The sequence below is a fragment of the Cryptomeria japonica genome, chromosome 5, assembly GCF_030272615.1.
Source record: "Cryptomeria japonica chromosome 5, Sugi_1.0, whole genome shotgun sequence".
Taxonomy (NCBI): domain Eukaryota; kingdom Viridiplantae; phylum Streptophyta; class Pinopsida; order Cupressales; family Cupressaceae; genus Cryptomeria; species Cryptomeria japonica.
Genome location: NC_081409.1, coordinates 474,128,999 through 474,153,654, shown reverse-complemented (window position 1 = coordinate 474,153,654; position 24,656 = coordinate 474,128,999). Strand labels below are relative to the sequence as shown.

The window sequence follows — 24,656 nt, the reverse complement described above, 5'->3', positions numbered from 1 at the left end:
GATGTTGTGTCTATTAGTGTTTGTCATGTTTTGTTGGGTAGACCTTGGCGGTATGATGGAGTTTACTTTGGCTTTTTTGAAGGAGAAAGAGAAGGGAGTGAAGAACTCGAGTCTTGTGAAGAGTTGCAGTGCTGAGAAGCCAGATGCAGAAGTTATATCGGATGATGGCATGGATTTTAAGAAGGATCTTGCAGATGGGTCTGTTAGCAAGATGGTACCGGATGGCAGTAAAGTTAGAGTGGTGGTAGCAGATAAGATAAGTTCCGGTGGAAGGAATAGATCAGATTTACAAAAGAAAGAGGGTGGTAATAAGAGACAATGTGTAGGTATGAAGCAAAGAAAAAGGGGAGAAGAGGAAAAGAAGTTGGGGAATTCAGCTGAGTTACCGGAAGGGGTAAAGAGGAATAACTTTGCAGACAAAGAAGACATTTGGATCAGAAATGAGCATGGGGTCTATATTCTAAATCTGTTTCGATGTTCATGAGTTGCCTCTCATGGAACATCTTTTTTTTTCCACCTGGGGTGTCTGATGCAAGAGCATCCCCGGTCAATGAGCAATCTTACATCAACCAAAAATATTTTTTCTTTCCAATTGTTCTTGTTTTGTGTTGTTGATTTTGTGTTACTTCCGAAATTCCTTGGTAGTTGTTCATTTTCCGTTGCGGATAGATTCTTGGCTTCTAGACGTGTTCTTATTCCTTGTTCTGGCTTTCCAGTTCATTTGGACTCTTTTTCTAGCAAGTTATTTCTTGGTTCCAGCGTAGTTTTTGAGCTTAACGACTATTTGGAGATTTCTTCTCTTGCAGAGTGATTTCTCAACTTGCGGATCTAATTGGCATCATGCATGATGTGTTGGCCATTTGGTGGAATTGATTATGTGTTGCATTGATGTTTTGTCATTGATGCCAACACTAGTTGTTTGGATGCTTTACAGACACCCTTTTGGTCTCGATAGGTTGAGTGGTTTCTAGTTGATTTGGATCTGGCATAATCTTTGTAGGCTCCAGTATAGTTTGGTGATGGAATTGGCTTGTTCATGATACTCATGTTCATATTCAGTTAGTTAGTTTTGGTATTGTGATCAGATGCTATCCTGTTTGCTTAGAAGCTTGGTTTCTGGTTCCGACGAGGGTTTCACCGGCAGAGCTTTTGATGAAGATCTTTGATGAATTGCATAAGTGGTGTTGGTGCAGCTTCTGGTGGAGTTTCAAGATGCTGATGGTGATCATGTTCGAGACTTGGCAGATGGAGATCATTGTTGTAGCATGTGGACCTATATTGGGTCCCAGTTGATATAGGTTATGGACCGACTTTAATATAACATGTGGATTGGACCTCTGAATGTGTTTTTGGGATGTCTTATGCGTTGGATATTATTTGTTTGGTCTAAGGCCGACATGGTTTGTAATTATGTAATTGGTTTATTGTCTAGTGGCTGACCTAATTGTTTATGGTCGAGGGTTTGTATATATAGATGTAAGATCTCATTGTAGATCATCATGGTTATGTTAGAGGTAATGGTCAAGGAATGTAATGTGTGAAAAACATAATATCATTCAGGCAGAGGATTTGGTCGATCATTAGAGATCAAATTGGGTTTATGGAAGAGGATTTAGTCCTCCGATATTGAGCTTAACCAGAATCGTACTCGGGCATAGGAGATGCTATCTTTTGCAGTTCAACACTTCTTCGAATTGTAGTCTAGATTTCTATGTAGTCAATGGGACTCCTTTTGTGATGAGCAGTGCACTCCAGGTTGTTGGCCTTCTTGCAAGTGCAGGCCCCTCAATTGTAATTCACATACTTACTGCAGAAGTATTATCTGATTGTGGGTAGGCTTCCCACCATAGTTTTTCCCTTTACCGGGTTTTCCACATATAAATCTTGGTGTCATGTGGATGGTATTTATTATGTGATTAATGTTTGTGCTTAATTGGTTTAACTGCTATTCTGATATTAATGTTTTGGGTTTCGGTATTAAAATTTTAATTGCTAATGGTTTCGGTAAGCTGTGACAACTGATTCACCCCCCCCGGCTCTCAGTTGTCTTTCGGTTATTTGAACTATCTAACAATTGGTATCAGAGCTTTGGTCCTCTCTGCAGAAAGCTTAACCGCTTGAGGAAGATCCTATGGCGACTAACAATTCAAGTTCATCCAGTTCTTCTGGAGCTATCTTTCAGAGAGATATTCCTAGGCTTGATGGAACAAATTACACAATATGGAAGATTCATATGGAGACTCATTTGAGATGTCTTGGCAAGTAGATTTGGGAGATCACACAGAATGGTGTCACACCTTATAATCTAGGATCTGGCAATCCTCCTCCGACAAACCTAGACAAGGAGCTTGAGAATGATTGTAGAGCAAGAGAAGCCCTCTTGTGTGCACTTTCTAATCAACAAACAATGGGATTAACCGACAAATCATCTGGAAAGGCTTTATGGGATAAGTTGGAGACTCTTAATGAAGGTGACCCTATAGTGAAGATTGCTAAATTTGATGGTTACTGGGTGAGATATGAAAATATGAAGATGGAAGAAGATGAAAGGATTACTACATTCATGGAAAGAGTAAATGAGATTTTTATGGGAATGCAATGTTGTGGTGGAACTCTAAGTGAAGATGAAATTGTTTCTAAAGTTTTGAAAGCCCTACCACTGGCTTACAAAATGAAGGCTACTATTATTAATGAGCTGAGAACAATGGCTAATACATCTGTCAACAGAGATACTTTGGTTGGGAAGCTATTTGCTTTTGAGCTTGAAGAATTTGGACCTTCTGGAGCTGTGAAGTCTAAACCTACTTTTCATGTATCTACATCTGCAACCGGTAAACAAGATTGGAAATATTTGTATGCAAAGGAATTGGAAGATATGAAGAGAGAAGATGATGAGTTTGAGCAACTTGAAGCACTATTTGCTAGAAGAGTACCTAAAGGACCAGTAGGAAGTAAGTATGAAGGAAAAACACTTTTTAAATGTTTTGCATGTAATAAGATTGGTCATTTTGCATCTAGATGTCCTAAAAGGAATTTAAGATTTGAAGAAAGAGTTAGAAGATCATTTAAGCCTAACCCTAGATATCAGAACAAGTATAAGTATAAGAAAAATAGAGACAAATCATGCTACATAGCGGATGAGGAAGGCATTACTAATTCCGACGATGAGCCGACATAAGACTTTGCTAGTGGTTCCGGCAATGGGAAGGAATGGGTGTTCCTGGCTATCAAGGAAGATGATCTGACACTGGAAGAGAATGTACCTAAAGAGAAGACACTTGCTGCTAAAATTGAAGACAAGGATGAATGGGTAATTGACAATGGTTGTTCACATCATATGACTGGAGCTAAAGGGAAGTTTCTATCTTTGCAAGAATTTGATGGTGGTCTAGTTAGATTTGGAGATGACAAAGCATGTATGATCAAAGGAAAAGGAACTATATCATTGGATGGTAAGAACAATACTGACAATGTTTATTATGTTGAAGGTTTAAGGCATAATCTCTTGAGTGTAGGACAATTGGTTGATAAGGTATTTCAATTACAGTTCAAGGATGGAAAATGCAAAATCATTACCAGATCTGGTTTGGAGATCGCAACCAGTACATAGACAAAAGGTAATATATTTCATTTGAACTCCGGTGAGAAGACATGTTTGATTACATAGATTGATGAGAGTTGGTTATGGCATAAAAGGCTATGTCATGTGAATTTTGATTGCATTATAAATATTAGTTCAACTAAGACAGTTAGGGATATACCTAAGATTATGAAGCCCTATAATCCGATATGTAAAGAATGTCAAATGGGTAAATAGGTTAGAACCTCTTTTAGGAGTATATAAGATAAATCAAATGATGTTCTTGATCTTATTCATACTGATTTGTGTGGCCCTACTAGAGTTAAAAGTTTTCAAGGTGATAGATATTTTATGCTAATCATTGATGATTATTCTAGAGTGATGTGGGTTACTTTTCTGAAAGAAAAATACGAAGCATTTGAAAAGTTTAAAATCTTAAAGGCTAAATTGGAAACTGAGACATGATTGAAGATTAAATGTTTGAGGTCAAATCATGGCGGAGAATTCACATCCAGTGAGTTTAATAACTTCTGTGAGAAGCATGGTATAAGAAGACAGTTTTCTGCTCCCCGGACACCTCAACAGAATGGAGTTGTGGAAAGGAAGAACATAACTATCTTGGATGCTGCTAGAATAATGATGATGGAAGCTAGTCTACCTCATACCTACTGGAGAGAAGCAGTGAGCACAATGGTTTATACATTCAACAAAGTACATATCAAAGGAGAAACCCATAAGACACCTTATGAATTATGGTTTGGCAATACACCTACTGTTAAGTATTTCAGAATTTTTGGTAGCAAATGTTATATCAGGAGAGATGATATCAATGGGAAATTTGATCCTAGATGTGATGAAGGCATGCTTATTGGTTATTCTAATGAAAGCAAAGCATATAGATGTTATAACAAGATATTGCTGAGAATTGGGGAGAGTGTTAATGTTAAAGTAGACGAGCTAAACAAAAGTCAAATCAGAATTTATGAGAAGGAATCGACAGTGGAAATGATTATATTTGAACCGGTAGCACCTTTACTAGAACAAAGTGTTGAACCAGTTACTCCAGCAGTATCGAAGAATTCTACAGTGACTGAAGAACAAGGAATAGGAATAGAGAGTCAAAGGACTCCTAGGTATATGAAATTGAATCATTCAGATGATCAGATCATTGGGAATACGAGCAATGGAGTGATGACAAGAAGAAGACTGACAACTAATGAGGTATGTTTAATTTCATAAGTTGAACCGATATTAGTAATTGAGGCATGTAAAGATGAATATTGATTGAAATCTATGGAAGAAGAATTAGATCAGATTGAGAAAAATAACACATGGACTTTGGTTCCCAGACCTAAAAATAAAAATGTTATTGAAACTAAATGGGTTTTTAGGAATAAATTGAATGAGGATGGTCAAGTTATAAGAAATAAGGTTAGATTGGTTTGTAAAGGGTATTCTTAGAAGGAAGGAATTGATTATGGAGAGACTTTTGTACCTATAGCTAGGATTGAAGCTGTAAGATTATTTCCTGCCTATGCTACTTATAAAAACTACAAGGTTTATCAGATGGATGTTAAATGTGTATTTTTGAATGGGGATCTTGATGAGGAAGTTTATATTGAGCAACCTGATGGTTTTTCACTATCAGATGATACAAACATGGTTTGCAGGTTAAGGAAAGTTTTATATGGATTAAAACAAGCACCCAAAGCTTGGTATGCAAGGTTGGATAAATATCTTTTGAAGCTTGGTTTTACTAAGGGCAGTGTTGACAGTAATTTATATTATAAGATCACTGATGATGATATACTGATTATTGAAGTATTTGTTGATGACATTATTTTTGGAGGTGAAGATAAGTTATGCATAGAATTTTCTAAGAATATGGAGAAAGAATTTGAGATGTCTATGACTAGTGAGATGAAATTTTTCTTAGGTTTGCAGATTAGTCAGACCGATAAAGGTATTTTCATCTGTTAAACTAAGTATGCTAAGGAATTGTTGAAGAAATTTGGTATGGGAGATTTTAAACCGGTAAGTACTCCTATGGTTACAAGTGAGAAATTGACAAGAAAAGATGTTTCTACACTGGAAAATCCTACAAGATACAAATCTATGATTGGAGGTATGCTTTATTTGACTCAGATTAGACTTGACATAATGAATGTTGTTTGTATTGTTTCAAGATTTCAGAGTGATCCTAGAGAGAATCATGAGAGTGTGGTGAAAAGGATTTTTAGACACTTGCAAGGTACATTAGAATATGGTTTGTGGTACCCTAAGGATGATAACTTTACTTTATGTGCATATACAAATGTTGATTGGGTTGGAGATGTTGATGACCAGAAAAGTACTTCCGGTGGAGCTTTCTTTCTTGGAAAGAAGTTGGTTTCATGGATTAGCAAGAAATACTCATGTACTTCTTTATCTACTGCTGAAGCTGAGTATGTTGTTGCGGCAACTAACTAATTATAGGTTTTATGGATGAAGCAAATGTTGAAGGATATAAAGGTGGATTGTGATGCACCGATAATTATTCACTGTGATAACTCTGCTACTATTGATATATCAAAGAATCTAATATTTCATTCTAAGACAAAGTACATATCTATCAAATACAAATTTTTGAAGGAAAAGGTGGAAGCAACTGAAGTTAGATTGGTTTATGTGAACACTAAAGAGCAAATTGCACATATTTTCACTAAACCTTTTCCCAAGGAATCATTTGAGTACCTGAGAGACAAATTGGGAGTTCTCGCCCCTCCGGTAGAGACTTGATTGATGCGGTTTGGCATTAGTCCGATATGCATTATCAGAGATACTATTCATTTCGACACTGATGTGAGGATGCTACTGCTCAGGGGGAGTAGTCAGCTTTGTGATTCAGTGGTTTATGTTTTTACTTTGATATTTTTGTCAGATTTCTAGCATTGATGTCAAAGGGGGAGTGATATTGATGTGAAAAAGGAAGTGAAATTTAGAGCTTTATAGAGATATTATTTATAGGGGGAGTTTGGTCTTTGTTTTAGAACCTCATTGTTACATCTGTTTGCAGGAGATTGTTGGCTGTCTTCCATTGGGGGAGACTTGTTTGACATTTCTTGGTACTTAGACGATTTTCACATCTAGTGTTGCCATCAATGCCAAAGGGGGAGATTGTTGGTCATTTGGTGGAATTGATTATGTGTTGCATTGATGTTTTGTCATTGATGCCAACACTAGATGTTTGGATGCCTTACCAGTACCCTTCTAGTTCCGGTAGGTTGAGTGGTTTCTGGTTGATTTGGATCTGGCATGATCCGGTAGGCTTCGATATAGTTTGGTGATGGAATTGGCTTGTTCATGATATGCATGTTCATATTCAGTTAGTTGGTTTTGGTCTGGTGATCGGATGTTATCCTGTTTGCTTAGAAGCTTGGTTTCCGGTTCCGGCGAAGGTTTCACCGACAGAGCTTTTGATGAAGATCTTTGATGAATTGCATAAGTGGTGTTGGTGCAGCTTCCGGTGGAGTTTCAGGATGCTGATGGTGATCATGTTCGAGACTTGGCAAACGAAGATCATTGCTGTAGCGTGTGGACCTATATTGGGTCCTGGTTGATCTAGGTTATGGACCAACTTTAATATAACGTGTGGATTGGACCTCTTGATGTGTTTCTAGGATGTCTTATGTGTTGGATATTATTTGTTTGGTCTAAGGCCGACATGGTTTGTAATTATGTAATTGGTTTATTGTCTAGTGGCTGACCTAATTGTTTATGGTCGAGGGTTTGTATATATAGATGTAAGATCTCATTGTAGATCATCATGGTTATGTTAGAGGTCATGGTCAAGGAATGTAATGTGCGAATAACGTAATATCATTCAGTCAGAGGATTTGGTCGATCATTGGAGATCGAACTGGGTTTGTGTAAGAGGATTTAATCCTCTGGTATTGAGCTTAACCGAAATTGTACTCAAGCATAGGAGATGCTATCTTTTGCAGTTCAACACTTCTCCGAATTGTAGTTTGGATTTCTATGTAGTCAGTGAGGCTCCTTTTGTGATGAGCAGTGCGCTCTAGGCTGTTGGCCTTCCTGTAAGTGCAGGCCCCTTAATTGTAATTCACATACTTACTGCAGAAGTATTATCTGACTGTGGGTAGGCTTCCCACCATGGTTTTTCCCTTTACCAGGTTTTCCACGTATAAATCTTGGTGTCATGTGGATGGTATTTATTTCGTGATTATTGTTTATGCTTAATTGGTTTAACTACTATTCCGGTATTAATGTTTTGGGTTTCAGTATTAAATTTTTAATTGTTAATGGTTCCGGTAATCTATGACAACTGATTCACCCCTCCCACCCTCTCAGTCGTTTTTCGGTTATTTGAACTGTCTAACATGATGTTCCTAGGCCCTTGACCGACCTTCTTTGGTGGTCCACACTTCGTTATTGTTTTTGGTGGAGGTGATCTTCATGCTTTGGGTTTGACCTATCTTACACATTTCATTTTCCTGTCTTTGGGAGAATGCGACCTTTTGTGGCCGACCTAGATGTGTTCCAGATGCTATTTATATTGTTGTAATTGATCCTTAGAGGGCAACAAAACATGGTATGTGAATGATTTCATATTATGTAATTTGGATACCTCTTGGGGGTCTGAATAGATTGAAATCTGGAATGTAAGATGTTGTAGGCCTTTTAGCCTGTGTACACTAGATGTTGTCATCTGATTTATAATGAATCTATGATGTTGCAGATGCTTGAATCAACATTCTCTTTTATGTTTTGTTGTTGCTTCTATGGTGTTACTCTTGCTGCATGATCTAGACTGTTCTCTTTGAGAACCCTCTAGATTATGACTACATCAATATGTATATGTACACGTATGTATATGTGTATACACACACACATGTACATATACATATACATGTATATATGTGTATACATACATAAGTGTGTGTGTGTACAATATATGTATATGTGTGTGTGTGTGTGTGGAACACTTGGGACAAGTGTGAAGGCATGTGTCAAATGTCCATGAAGTGAGAAAACTAAACCACTAAGTGAACTTAATCTAGTGGGAATAGGATTACTAGGTGTATGAACTAGATAAAAGATAACTAGATGCATTAAGACACTTTTTACAATAACGATAATTACATTTAGATTTAGAATCATGGTTAGATTTATTATAAGAAGTAGAGCTAGGCTTAGAATTATGGCAAGGGTAGAATCAAAACAAGGGTTAAAGTTAGGATTAGATTCCAAATGAGGGTTAGAATAAGGGTTACTATTGTGATTAGAAAGAATGTAAACAAAGTTCCCCTTATCACACTCGTAAAATTATCTTAATGTTAGGGTTAAAATTAGAGTTGGTTTAAAGTCAAAATTATAATTATAATTATAATTAAGGTTATAATTATGACTATTATTAGTCTTAGGGTCAAGCTTATGATTTAGGGTTAGGGTTAGAGATAGAATTAGGGTTATGGAATTATGTTTACAATATACTTAAGGTTAGGGTTATAATTAAAATTAGAGCTATGATTAGGGTTATAATCAAAGTTGTAGTTACAATTAAAATTAACACTTATTGTTATGGTTAGGATTATGGCTAGAAATCTAGGATTAGAGTAAGGGTTAATATTAGAGTTAAAGTTAGGATTAGTTTTAGAATTAGGATTAAAGTTAGGATCGGAGTAATATTAAATAAAAAAAACTCTTCACCTAAAATATAGATAAATAATAAATGCATATTATTTTTAAAATATATAATTGTTGAACTTTTAGATTTATTTTAGATTTAGCTTATTTAACTTTGAAACTATCTTAAAATTTAATTATATTATATATTTGTGAGTTGTTTTACTTTGAGCACACTTAATATCAATTGTGTTAGTCTCAATTGTATCTAGTATGAATCAAAATCGGGATCAAGGTCAAACCTAATATGTTTTATCTTCATCGTCATGGTAACATTGCAATAGATTAAACTTGCAAGATGCTATTGATCCCAAACTATTATTGATCTAATTCTACACTGTGTCATGCCAATTCATCTATTATTGTGTTTTAAGAGTACTATATTTTTCAAATTGTTATATGATAATGTTTTTGTGACTATGGTGGCCTTTTTTCAATGCCACGCTCTTGGAGAAAAGGTCAACGAGGCTTTTTATAACGTAAGTGATAAAGGGGACAAATTTAGGCATATTTATTTGAGGGCAAAGTTATCTCTGAGTGATTTCTTTTGAAAATAAAATTGGCTCATATCAGAAATTGCAATTGGTAATATAATTTACTAGAATTGTCAAATTTTCATGTCTATGATATCACTTTAGTATAGAGCCTTGACCACTTTAATCATGGATTTATTTGTTACTCTTTTTTTTTCTTCTCATTCCATGAATGACAATTGAAGAAAAGAAACTATGACCAACAAATTTCAAATTGTGAAATAAGGTTTAAGCTCACTACCCCGTTTCAATGTTTAATTTAGAGTTATTCATTATACTTAAAAATGAAATTTTAATTGATTTTGTTGAACTTTAAAATTATACTATTTAATTTAATTGAGAAATACAGAAAGATATTATCTTTAGTTTTAGATATTTTTAGAAAACATATATTTAATTCAATTTTAAATTTTATTTTATATGACTATCTTTAATAAATTTCTTTAAAGAAAACAATTTTAAAAAATATATATTTTTTCTATAAGTACACATTAGTTAATTATTCATTATACTATTCAATTAATATAATTTGTCTTAGAAAAACTAGTTTTGATCTTCAAAATTATATTATCTAATTTAATTGGGACATGCATAGAGATATTATCTATAATTTTATATATTTTTAAAAATATATATCTTTAATTTAAGTTTAAATTTTATGTTTGATGACTACTTTTAATAACTTCTATAAAGGAAATTACTTTTTCTTTAAAAGAAAAAAAAAATGATTGAGTACACATTAGGTAGTTCTTGTACTATTCAATTAATAGAATTTGATTTAAAAATAGAATATTTAACTATTTTTGTTGAACTTAAAAAATTATACTATCTAGAATTTAATTGAGACATGCATAAAGATATATTAAATTATATATATTCTAAAAAAAACATATTTTTAATTCAATTTTAGATTTTATGTTTGATGGCTACTTTTAATAACTTTGTAGAGAAAATTTAATTAATGCCTTACATCATTACATTACAGTTAGGGTTAGTGTTACAACTAGAGTTAGGGCTATGATTCAATTAAGTTTGAATTTAGTTAAGGTTCAAATAGAGTTACTGTTATAGTTCAATTAGGGTTAAGGTTAGAATTAAATTTAGAGATAAGTGTTTCAAATAGGGTTAGGGTTTAATTAGGGTTTTAAGAAAAAATTTCAGATAAGGATATTGTTAGGGCTTAATTATGACTATGGTTTGTATATTATTAGGGTTAATATTAGATTAGTAAGGTTAGGGCTAGGGTAGTGTTATATTAGGGTTCAATAAGAGTTAAGGCCAGTGTTCAATTAGGGTTAGGGTAAAATTATGGTTATAAGAAAAATATTTGAGTTAGGGTATGGATAGGGTTTAAATAGGGTGAAGGTTAAAAGATTAATTATGGTTAGGGTTAATGCTAGATTATGGTTTAAACATGGTTAGCATTAGGGGTCATTTAGGGTTAGATTTAATGTTAAATTAGGGTTCAAGTTAGGTTTAAAATTGGAATTAAAGATAGAATTAGAGTTAGGGATAAATTAGCATTAAGATCAAAGTTACATTAGGGTCTAAATAGAGTTAGTGTCTAGATTCAATTTTGGTTAGATTTAATATTAGATAAGGGTTAATGTTAGAAATAGAATTATAATTAGAAATATGATTAGGGTTAGGTTTCAATAAGGATTAACTTTACAAGAGAAAATACATATAACATATATTAAATCTAAAATTTATATATTATTATATCATTATAAATCAAATGTTAAATATTTATATTTTGAATTTTCCTTCAAATAGTCTAAAAGATTTATTAAACTATTTCATACCAATCTCATTGTAATAAACTCTTTACTATTATTTATGATTTATTAAACCATTTCACATCATTCTCATTATAATCAACTCTTTACTATTATTTATGAATATTAAATATTTTTAAATTTATTTTTTGACATATTCTACTTAGGTTTTTTAAAATATAGATATACTAGTTGATCTAACTCTCCACTATGTCATGCCAACTAGTCTATTAAATAATTATTAACATATTTTTTACTTATCTTTAAATTAAAATACTACAAAGACAAAAAAAACACCAAAAGGATGCTAAATAAATTTCTCCAAATCTTATTTTCTAAACCGTTGATTGTTCGGTTACTTTTATTTAGGGTTTATGTCTTTAATGGTCTTGCAAAATTAATCATCATTGTCATCGTTTTCTTCCTCTTAGCTAGCTGTCTGTGAATCATCAGAATGGCGTCCGATGCCCCCTCCGGATTAGACAAAGAGCAGGTATGTTAGCATCAGAGATCTAAAATGATCGCGAGAGTAAAGTGTTTTTGCGATTCTAGCTACATTGACTTTGAAGCCCTGCAATATTGAAATATTTCATTAACAGTAAGCGAATATTTCCAATTTAATGTTGAAACTTAGCTGACATGGTCCGATATAGCGATATAGGATTATATGCAGGCTAGTTTCGCGAAAGATATTTTTATTTTGGGCCATTTGAAAAATGTAGAGAGACAATGGTAAAGTTAAAAGTTTGCTCCTTATGTAACAGCCAAGCCAGATGACAATTTGGCATGCTAAGACTCTAGGCAAGAGTTTTTTTCCACTTCATATGCTATTTAAAGATTGTGCTGCTGGGTTCTGATTTTATGACAAGCTGGGAAGTGAACTGTGCACTTATAGGAAGTTTGAAAAAGTTGTGTTTTGCAGAGAAATATAATTCTATAAAGGTCTTTTGAAAGGGAAAACAATTCTGGCATTTGATTCTGGAGAGATTGATGTTCACTTCAATGCCTATACATGCCACCGGATGAATTTAAGAATTAAAAGAAATAATTGACAATGGACATAAATAGCGAAGAAGTGACAGCAGAGTAGGAATTTGGAGTCATAACTTACTGCATAAGGGTTTAGTTTCAACTGCATGTAAACAAGAATGACTGTGGTTGTTTTGTCTGGTTGCAGATTTTTGGCATGGCAGAGCAGGAAATGGCGTACAGAGTTGAACTTTTCAACAAGTATTTCGTTATAACTTATACATCATTTTGACACATTTCTCAGTAATAGATGCAAAATTACAAGAATTTACTGTTTGAATTCTTTATTTTTTTGTTTTGTGTTCACTCTTGAGTATTGATAGATACATGCTGTGCAAATTAAATTTTTTCCTTTCACACTAACACTCTAGAACTGGTAAAAAAAAATGCATTAGGCATGCTAAGCAGCCAAACTATTAGATTTGTGACCTTAAGTGGGCTGCATTGAATGCCACTGACAACATGGTGCTGAACGAAGGCTTTAATGAATCAATTTTTATGCAAGAGTTTGGGTTAAACTCATGCACAATAAATTTTTATGAATTAACAAAAGTATAAAACTAAGCACAGTATTTTGAATGGGTGTTCTGTCCAATGACTAGGTGAGAACTATTTGTTCCTAAAGTCTTGATTTCTCCATTTGGACTCCCTTATGTTCAAATGTTTAGTCTGATTGGATAATGGGTCAGAAGTGAAATGGTAAATCGATATATTGAACAATGGAGACAAAAGACTCCATAAATAACAAATTAGAAAATGATGATTCTAAATTAGAAACAATTGTGAACTGATCTAAACTAAGAAACACAAAAAGTTACTAAATTGCATTTATGACAATTAAATATAACATTAATTACTTTAGTACCCTTCCTTAATGGTCATTCTACTAAATACACCAAGTTGCCCCCTAAATTTTATAGACTTGTCTGGGCTTAGAGACTTGGTGAGAATGTCTGTAGTCTGGTCCTCAGTTGGAACATATTGCAAGATCACAGTTCCATCCTCAACAAGTTGTTGGATGAAGTAACAATGAAGCTCTACATGTTGGGTTTGCTTGTGGAGACTGGATTTTGGGCAAGTTTTAGCACCCCTTGATTGTTACGAAACAAGGGTGAAGGCCCTGCTTGAGACATTTTCATGTCAAAAAGCACCCTTTGTAGCCATATTGCTTCACATGCTGTCTTAAAAGTTCCCTGATACTTTGTTTCGATTGAGGAAAGAGCTACTACCTATTGCTTCTTATTGGTCCATGTGATTGCATCCATACCAAGACTGAAGACATATCCAAAAGTAGACTTCTTGTCATCAACAAAACCTGCCCAATCTAAGTCTATTAAACCAATCAGCCGAGGATCTTTGCTTCTGCTGTATAAAATGTCAAAGTCAAGTGTCCCTTTCACATATTTGAGTACATGCTTCGCTGCAACCCAATGTTCTGCTTTAAGGGTTGTCATGAAACAAGATATATATCTCACAACATAACTAAGATCAAGTATAGTGGCTGTAAGATAGATGAGGCTGCCAACTAGTTGCCTGAATGCCGATTCATTCACCACTAGTGAATTTGATTTGGCTGATAGTTTCAGCCCTTTTTGCATAGGTGTAGATGAAGGTTTGCAATTTGTCATCTTGAACTTATCTAGCAAACTCTTGGCATACTTCTACTGAGAAATGACAATGCTGACACTTTTTTGCCAAACCTCTACATCGAGTCAATAATGTAGAAGTCCCAAATCTGCCATATCAAACGCCTGACACAAATTCAATTTGATTTGCTCAAGCAACTATGCTCTACTACTAGTAATCATGATATCATCCACATAGATGACAAGAAAAATGATGTCATTACCAACACTCTTGACATACAAGTTGGGATTTGAAGGACTTCTCTGAAACCCTTGTGCAACAAAATATTGATCAATCTTGATGTACCATGCCCTGAGGGCTTGCTTTAGGCCATAAAGAGCCTTCACCAGTTTGCATACCTGGTGCTCTTTACTTGCAACCTTGAAACCTTAATTTTGCGTCATGTAGACCTCTTCCTCCAAATCACCATTGAGGAAGGCACTTTTCACATCCATTTGGTGGACTTTTCAGCCAGATTGTGCTCATCTTTGCTGTAGGAGCAAAGGTTTCTTCATAGTCAACACCTTCTCTTTGTGAGAACCCTTTAGCCACGAACTGAGCTTTGTATTTATCAAGAGCTCCATTAGCTTTGTACTTCACTTTATAGACCCATTTGCAGCCAATGGGTTTCTTCCTTGGTAGGAGATTTGCAAAAACCCAATTGTTGTTTTCCAAAAGACTATAATGCTCAACTTACATAGCCTTTTTCCTTTTAGGTTTACCTTTTGCCTCTGAATAAGTTTGGGGCTCATAAACACTTCGAATGCTGGCCATAAGAGCAAAATTGACTGTGTTTTTCTTCTTGCTCTTGCCTCTAGATTAGCTACCCTCAACAAGCTCATCATCCTAAACAACACCGATAAGCATTTCCCAACACTTAGGTTGGAGCGTAGAACCATTTGCCTCCAAATCAGGAGTATCAACATGACTTGGGCTGCTTGGAATAAAATCATTTGGATGCTGATCTAGGTTATCTAAAGGAAACTCTAGTAGTACAATGTCATGCCTAGGGGATTCCACAAGTTCAAGTTCGGAATCATCAGAATCCCTCCCTTTAGGTGAAGCTAATGGAAGCCTAACACTATCTTTTGTTTGCAGAGGCTGATCTTCATGATGTTGGATGGGAGAACATAGCAAAAAAGGCCCACCTTCATCAAAAACCACATCTCTATTGAATATGAGACGATCAGTGTCCACATCAGTCAATTGATAGGCTTTATGATTGTCATTGTAGCTTGTAAGGATCAACTTCTAACTTTTGGAATCCAGTTTTGTTCTCTTTGCATTTGGAATCCAAGAATATGCAGTCAAACCAAAAACCTTGAGGTGGCTGATTTTTGGTTTCCTCCTAGATCACGCTTCCTCGGGAGTCATCTTCTTGATGGCCTATGTGGGAGATTAATTTAGAAGGTACACTGCAGTATACACTGCCTCAGCCCAAAACTTCTTAGGCACATTCTTGTTCTCCAACATACAATGAGACATTTCCGTAATGGGATGGTTCCTCTGCTCAACAACACTATTCTGTTGAGGGTTATAGGGTGTGGTAAGATGACGTTTGATTTTGTGTTTAGCACAAAAGTTGGTGAATTCATTGCAATAGAATTCACCCCCATTATCTGACTTAAGAGTTATGATCTGATGTCCTAACTCTTTTTCAACTAATGCTTTAAATTTCTGAAATTTATTAAACACATCTGATTTTGTTTATAGGAAAAACACCCACATTCTCCTACTAAAATCATCAACAAATAGAAGAAAATACTTGGCACCAGCGACTGATGCAATATTCATTGGTCCACAAACATTGACATGAACTAGCTACAAGACTTTGGATGCTCTCCAAGCTTGTCCGTTAGAGAATGGAGTTCGATGTTGCTTCCCTACTTGGCACGCTACGCACACACCATGTGTCTGATGTTGGATTTCAGGTAAGTCTTCTACCATATTCTATCGAGTGAACTAAGATATGATAAGTTGAGATGCCCATACTGTCGATGGAAGAACTCTTTGCAGCCATTGCAAGCTTCTGAGACTCTCCAGTATCAAGCAACCTATACAATCCATGATCTTCAAGGCCATTTGCAATTGTCTTCTTGGATTCGTTATCAACAATGTTGCACTTGTGTGCATTGACGACGATATCCAACTTCGGATAGTGTCGCATAATTTGACTCAGAGAGTAGATTGAGCTCCATGCCTGAAACATAGTATACATTGAGGCATATGCGATTTCTCCCACTAGATGTAATCTTAATGTTGCCCTTGCCAACAACTGTATACTCTTCTCATCCTCCAAAGATCACATAATTGGAGCAAACCTTGTACTTTGTGAACCAATCTCTTCTGTGTGTGAAATATCAAGAAGGTTTAGAATCAATATACTAGGTAGATGATTGACATGGTTTGCTGGTCTTTTGGCCATAAATGCATAAAAGGCAAACTCCTTTTGCTCAGAATGTTCTGCAACATGGGCCTTCTGCTGAGACCCACCTCGGTTGGATTTCTCGTCAGCTAATCCTTTTTTGCATTGTTTCTTCATATGGCCAAACTTACCACAATAATGACACGTAATAACCTTTTTGGAGCTATCCTCAGGTTTGCTTTGTCCTTGTGGCTGAAAGGGCCTGCCTTTGCCTTTGCTTTTATCCGTGGCTTTAGTAGTAAATGCTTGTTCTATAGTGGGTGTTTCGTTGTTGCTCCCAAACTGCTGCTTCCATCTGTCTTATTGCAGGAGCTTGTTGCATAGGTCACCAAACTTGAGGTCAACACTGGTGGACGTAATATTGAGCGTTTCGATGAATTGTTCATAGGATTGTGGTAAGCTTTTTAGCATGATAACCACCATATCCTCTTCTTCCATCTTGCGATTAATGGCCTCTAGTTGATCATGAATATCCCTAATCTTCGTAAGACGCTCCTATAGGGATATCTTTTCGTCCATCATGATTGGAAACAACATATTCTTTAGAAAGAATGCTCTTCATTTGTTTGACGTTTCATGGAGATTCTTTAGATGCGTCCAGATCTCCATAGCTGTCTTGTCAGACGACACTTGTGGAACCATGTCATTAGTGACTGACAACTTAATGAGAATAACCGCTTCCTGATTGCACTCATCGAACTTGTCCTGGTCTTTTCCTGCTGCCAAGGGACGAGCAGTTTTACCCAAAACAATCTTCCGGGCATCGGTATTCAAAAATAGTGAGTATGCGCTGTTTCCACGTGTTGTAATTCTTGCTGTTGAAGCATTGACTACCTTCCAGCATGAGGCTGGTCAACTACGCTATCCCTCCCGTCTTCCAATGCACAAAAAACGAGGTCAAAAAAGAGGAGTTGCAGCAAAAGTTTGATTGCCTAGTCAAAATCAGTCAAAACATGTGGCATAGATCCCAAGGCATTGATTTTTTTTTACTTCTTCAATTTGAGAAAATAAATTTGAAAAATATCTAGACCCAGGTCTGAAACCCTAGGTTGAATGAAACAGGCCTATGAAATATTTGCATCCTTCCTAGCAAAGGTTTTCCTTTCAAATCTTTCTAGAGGGTGCTCATTTCTTAAGCAGAAATATATCTGGCTTGGAGCTGAGAATTTAGGAGAATCATTTTTTTTTTAAAACTAGGAGATTTCCCGGAGTTGTTTTATATGTCTTGCTGAATATGTAACTAACTCCCATCCTCCCCTTACATAGTTTGGTCAACTTTGCATACAAAGACACGTTTTTGGTTGAAATATGTAAAGTAGATGCCTATTTGACCTTGATATTTAATTTAAAATTTGATTTCAGAATATTTTTATTGTTTGTTTGATCTGAACAATTGGATCATAGTCATTATTAAAGTGCCCATGGTTGTCACTATCAACCTAGAAGGTTTTTAAGAACTTCAAAGACTCAAAACATACCAAACATTCCACTGTACTGAAGATTACCTTGAGTTGATGTGGAGCATCTTAGTGGGGTTAAAATTTCAAGGGAGTGATGCAGAAAACAAATCATTTTGTGTTGTTGACAAAATTGGCAGCTTTAGCAGGGGTTGTTTTGCAATCACTCTGGTAGTTTCACTTTTGCCGGTTTCATGAAAGCAATTGTTTAGTACAGTTTGTCTTATTGGGCAGAGCAATGGTTGCAAACATTGTCTCTTCCTCTTCCTAACATTTTCTTCAAAGGATAAATGTAAGACATTGTGCAAGGGCTGCTTCATACTCCAATCTTCCTTCAAAGTTTAAGAATAAATGTAAGACATTGTGCAAGGGCTGGTTCATACTCCAATCTTCCTAAGTGTTCAACAATTCACAGAAAGGTGTTGCAGACTAATGTACAGAGTTTTCATGGAGTTGCAGCTAAGTTGCCGGTTCCGGTTTGGGCTCAGGTTTGGGTTCGAGGTTCGGGTTCATGGGTTTGGGAATTTTTTTTTGGGTTTTTGTGTTCGTTAGTACAAAAACATATAAAAAAAAAAAATATATACATATAAACAGCAGTAGTTAAGTTTAAAATACACCACTATGCTAATAGTTAAATAACATAGCAAAATACATCATCATATATTAAAGTTTTAGTTCAAATAACATAGCAAAACAGTAAATACACCACCATATTAATGTTTTAGTTCAAAAATAATAATGTCAAGCTACAACAATCAGCCATCACTGATCAAATATCATATGGGTCATTAAAAATATCATCATCATCCTCTATATGCCGTGGTAGATTAGAAGAACCAGCTAAGAACCAGGAACAAGCAACAATCAATCTTCAACTCCTTGAGAAATGGCAAGCAAAAAAGGAAGTTCAGCAATGGAGCAAAGAAGTAATGTTTTTTATTCTATCGTGCAAAAATGAAGTAGCTCTTACCTTTTTAATGTTTTAAGTCATCAAATTAGGGTTGGGGGTCAAATATGCCTTTTTGGCATTAAAAAAAAAATTTAAAAAGTAAAAAAAAACACGTTTCCATCAAATTCTGGCCTATGTTCTGTGAAAAGGGGCAAAATTCTGGCCGGGTTCTTCTGGGTTTGACAGGGACGAACTGACAGGGCTTGGGCGGGACCCTGTCTGGACCTTGGAAGAACCGGCCCAGGACCAGGACCCGGGGGGAACCAGACTGGAACTTGGGGGATCCGGGTCCAGGCAAGTAACCCGGTAACTTAGAGTTGCAGGCATTTTGTAGGTGTGGAACTCATCTGTTCTTGTTTTCATGAGTTCTTGAAGGTTCTACTGACATTGAACCTACTTGTAGAGGTTCATATATAGCAACATGAGGAGTTAAAGTTCACTTTTGCAGGAGCTTTTTCCCATTTAAGGGCTCCTCCAGGTGTATGCTTGTTTAGTCTCAATTTCATGCACGCTTCTTTCTGTTTCAGTCTTTTTCCTGTACTTTTAGGCTACATTGCAGGTGTCCTTTTGGACTCTGATTACTTAAAGCTAGTGGCAAGTCTATTGGTCAAGAGAAGGGAGTTTGTGAAGCTAGCATAGATAAATCCTTAGTTTGTAAACAGTGAAGTGGAATATCCACTGCAGTTTATGGATCGGATTGGCAACTCAAAATACTGCAACAAATTTATTGTAATACTCAACAAGTATAAGCCAAGCATTTCTTGTCTTATGGATCTTTATGTACAACTGCAGATAGGCATGGTTGTTATTAAAGTAAGCCACTGTTTTATTGAGGTAGTTATGCTGCCAATTTTTGCTAAGAGGGTGAGGTGAAGGGTACGGAGATCACACCAACCAGTAACACTGGAAAGGAAGGCTCCTTTATTTGTTGATTCCTATTTATAGGAGATAGTCTTGGAGAGAGGTAAAATAATTGATGTGTATCATGGAACCAGAAGTCCACTTTATCTCCTTTCAGGAGAGGGAGGTTGCTTAGCAGGATTCCATACTAAGATGTTATTTGTCTCAATATCTCAACATATCTATTTTTTAATCTCTCAAAAGTCAGCCAGTAACTAATAAACCTTGGAAATCATTTTCTGGAACTTGCAACTGCATTAGCACTTCGATAAAGCCAAATATGAGATGTCTTGTGCGTTGAAGTTTGTGAGCACTCTTTTGTTTCCTTTCAATTTTTTCTTATTGCCTCGTTATAAGAAATCAGTCAGAAATTGTCCATATTAGCATATCATTAACATGAATTTAAATATTAGATCGTTTATCATCAAACAAATGAATAGCTTTAGGATTTAGTCATTTCTCCTCAACTATCCAGCCATCTCATCCACCTCAAGGGCCATGGTTACATTTGTAGAAGGTTTAGGATCTTGAAAATTTTCTTTGAAATTAAATTTTAAACAAACTCTGCAGATGCTGTTCAAGGTTGAGGTTCATTTTGGACAAATAAGTACTTACTGTTTAGACTAGCGAAACTGTTCTCACTTTTATATTATGTTGCTTTGAGCATTTCTACCAGTGAAACAGTCATCGCCATTATATTTGTATTAATGCCATTTGTTTTGCTTCATTTCAACTCTATACAGAACTAATGGCCATGTATATAATAGAAACATTGGTATGAAAACGATTCCAAGACGTATAATTACCTCATTAGGATCATAAGTCTGGTGGGTAATCTATTTAGCCAAGAGCACAAGTCTTTTGCAGGTGAATTGTAGATTCAGAAGCTGGGAAATATGTAATTTGCTTAAATTCAAGTTAGACAAATTCTCCTTTTTAAAGCTTTGAAATTTTTAATGTATTATTTGCAAACCAAACATCCACAGGTGATCCCTAATAAGGAGAGGCAACTCTTCCACTGGTGGGTTTAAAGTAGAGTCTCTTAACAAATAATGAATCACTTCAACTACTAAAACAAATAATGACTCAAGGGGTCATCGTTGGTTTACTGATCTTAATAGAGGGAAAAATATCTGACAGATCCATTAATTACAATTATTGTAAGAATGTTTCTGAATAGAACCCGTCCTATAAATTTAGGCCCAAAACCTAGATTGTTTAATATGACATTAACAAATGGAAGCTTGGTGGTGTCAAATACTTCTGACTCGCATGGAAGGAGTTCACCAAAGAATTCAGTCCGTGACATAGCTTCTTTGCTTGGTAAAATATTATCCAAAACAAATCTACTCTCATAAGGAGGATAAGGCCCAACCTTTTGGACAAAGGACTATATAGAAATTTATTTGAAACATTTGAAAATGTAACCAGACTCAATTTTCTTGATCATCTATTTTGGTTTTCTCTCATAAGATTTGGCAGACGTTTATTGATTTTGTGACCTGATGAACTAATCTCAAACGTTTACATAACAAATTTTATGAAATTATCCTTCCAATATCGAGCAGGAATTCCTTTTACATGAGAGATCCTAATAGCAAATCTATCCACTTCTTTACAATGGTTATCTTTATCTAAAGAAATGTGGCAACAAAGAAAAGTTGAGAAAAGGATCATCCTTGCACAAATGGCTTTATGTCTTCAGTATTTTCATTTGATTGTAGCAAAAGCTAAGTTACCAGTTTGTCAGTCAGAGTCCCTGGATCTGGGTCTGATCTGAACCTGATTCGGGATCCAGTTTGGTGTAGCTGGGGACAGGCAGAATGCCTATGGGTTGACCGCAGCAAACCTAAAATGAACCAAGGTGACCCCTATCTGGAAGAGCGCCTTTATAAATCTTCTTAAAACTAAATGATGCTGTTCTGTTTGCCTAGAAACTCTTCATTCACTCTCTACTGTTGCTGGCATAAATCTACTGTTTGTAGGGCATTCTTCCTTGGCCAGGCAGGAAATAATAAAGGCCTACTGTATTTACTATACAGTTGTCTACTGTCAAACAGTTTTCCCCAAATCAGGCTCTTTTTGAATTTTTCTGCTATCTGCTGTACCATGGTTTTTGTTTTTTATTTCAATCTGTGTGGACATAATATATTTCAACCATAGTTTGAGGACTCTGTGGACTTGCTGCGGACTTTCCAAGACTCCCGAGTCTGTTGGCGGGCTGAGTGGACTCGCCACAGACTCCCGAGCCGAGTCCAGGAGAGTCCGGGGCAATGACTCCTGAGTCTGTGCTAAGGACTCTCACGAGTCTAGTGTCAGGACTCCCGAGTCCTGATGAAGACTCTTGCCGCTTGCTGAGAATGCCCAGTCAAGGTTAAAACATTTTTTTTTTCACTTTTCCTCACTTTTGACATTTGTTATTGCTAAAAACAGGAAGATGTAGTCTTTAGTTTGCTGTTTTTAACATTTGGACATATCATTATATGTAATTTTGTAAACATTTATAAACTTATGCTGCTGTTATAAATTTTAAAGTTTGAAACTATGAGTATGAATGATGAAATTTCAAATATTGAGCGTTTGGAGATCATATGACGTGTAATGTTTCAATTATGGTTCTTATGTTCTCTAGATGCAGTAATTTCTTTTTGCTTTTTTGTAAAACTACGGTTTTCTTTAATCCGAGTCCGAGTCCGAGTCCAATTTTTGGGCTGCTGAGACTGTGGCGAGTCCGAGTTTTCTAACTATGATTTCAACATTTGTTTGGAGTCTGGATGGAATACAAGAATTGATAATAAAAGTTGTGAAGGTTTAAAATTTAATTTGATAGGAATTCAGTTCAGGGTTCATTCTATGATCACTATTCAATTTTAAATTTGGTAACATCTGCATGATGTAATTAGTGAGGACTATGTCATATATTGCTTTTTGAGTTTATATTTACTTTTAACTATCTTGATCTCTTGGTTTTAGGCATGAACATACCCCTACTCTTTAAAATTTCAGCTATCTTACTTTTTGCTTTTAATTAACTCGATCTCTTGGTTCCAGGCATGAACATACTACTACTACTCTTTAAAATTTGAGCTATGTTACTTTTTGCTTTTAACTATCTTGAGCTCTTGGTTCCAGGCATAAACATACAACTACTTTTTAAAATTTGATTAAAATTTTTGTGCTTGTTTTGAGAACCTTTTGGGGTAATTATAATGCCAGGTCTACATTTATGGGTTTTAATGAAGTGCCACACGTTTTCTGAAAATTCTGTACAAGGCATTAAGGCATTTTTACATTGCCTAGATTATTATGGATTTTATACTCATTTAGTAGTTGTCACTATATTCGATATAATAAATTGGCAAGTTGTTGAGTTGTGAGAGTGCTGTCTGTTCTTTGATGCAGGCTTACTCAAACTTGCTTTGACAAATGTATAGAGAAGAGGTATGCAATTTCTGGAATTAGCTAGCTTGAAATGTTCAGATTGAAATAAATTGCAACAGTTGCACGTTTCAAATTCAGCATTAAGCTTGGTTGATGGGCTATTTCTTGACTGTTTGCATTTGTCAGTCTTTAGACATTTTTGGTTTTCTCCAATTGTTAGTTACTTGTTGAGTTCCTAGGTTTTTTTTAACTGCAGTAATATTCTATTGGACCATTGGTAATGGATGCATTTTTTGGTTTAATTGACCAACTTTGTGCACACATGGATGTAAATATAGTTTCTTTTTAGTTTTTTCTAATATAATTTTTTTTCAATAAAGCCAAAGGCATAAAGGTGGTAGGGGTGAAGAAGGATCATAGATTTTTTGAGATTCACGATGAGTTCAATCTTGACAAATTTAAACATCTTAGAGGATTGGCAACACCTTGTAGAACTCCAAATTTGACCTGCATAGATAAAAATTTTCAAGAAAGATTGGTTGACTCATTTCAAATTTCTAGTTTAATCACCAACTTAAGAGCCTTTACTCCACAATAGAGTTTCTTTGAGATAACAGAAACTAATCTTCAAAATCTACTAGATTAACTTCTGTGTTTACACAATAAGATTTTACAGTCCATAGGTTCAATTTTCAAACATTGGGTAAAGCGATTTTATAATGTTTATAAATAAATTAAAGTGAACATGTCTGAACATCTTGGAGTTCAAGTAGTACCTTTGAGGTCTTTTTATGCCAGCTGCATGCTTTAGATTTTGCAAAAGATTGGCTGATAAAAAGAGTTCTACAAAGTGTCATAAAGCATCTATAAATAACCAATTTAAGTGAACAAAAACTGTTTTATAGTGTTTGTCATTGATCATTTTTACAACCAAAATATTTCATGTGAATACAGCCAAATTAGTACAAAAATCACCATAACGGGATTGGAAAGTTACTGGCCTCTGGTTTAATTTGGAGCAGCTCCTTTATTTAAAACATTTTGTATTCTTGTTTTGTCGAATTTGTGGCTATGTAAAATGAAAAGAGATTTTGTATTTTGAAAATGGAAAACTATTATGAAGTGGAATTAATAGAGCAATTCACTCCCATACATTTTTCCCATTTTTCAGTGTGCATGTAAAACCTGCAAGGACCTGACACATCTAGATTGTACAGCTGCAATGCAAGGCTGAAGAAAAACTCTTTGTGGCTCAAGTCATATGTCAAGTGATGAAATTCTGATTACCCATATCCAGAGTTAAGGTTTATAAT

At 35.3% G+C, this 24,656-nt stretch overlaps 1 protein-coding gene across 4 annotated transcripts in view; it reads left to right on the top strand.

The window, feature by feature from the left end:
• The first annotated feature begins 11,890 nt into the window (after positions 1 to 11,890).
• The window catches only part of LOC131049880 (mitochondrial import inner membrane translocase subunit TIM10), a 74,403-nt gene continuing 61,637 nt past the window's right edge, over positions 11,891 to 24,656 (top strand). Inside the window, exons 1-3 of one of the 4 annotated variants that reach the window (XM_057983973.2) lie at positions 11,891 to 12,069; positions 12,754 to 12,806; positions 23,365 to 23,403. In XM_057983973.2, the coding sequence (XP_057839956.1) occupies positions 12,031 to 12,069; positions 12,754 to 12,806; positions 23,365 to 23,403 (131 nt within the window). In that variant the 5' untranslated portion in view covers positions 11,891 to 12,030. Of the gene's footprint in view, positions 12,175 to 12,248; positions 12,663 to 12,753; positions 12,807 to 23,364; positions 23,404 to 24,656 lie in introns of those variants that run through there. The other 3 variants (XM_057983963.2, XM_057983968.1, XM_059221491.1) reach the window with 3 other exon arrangements.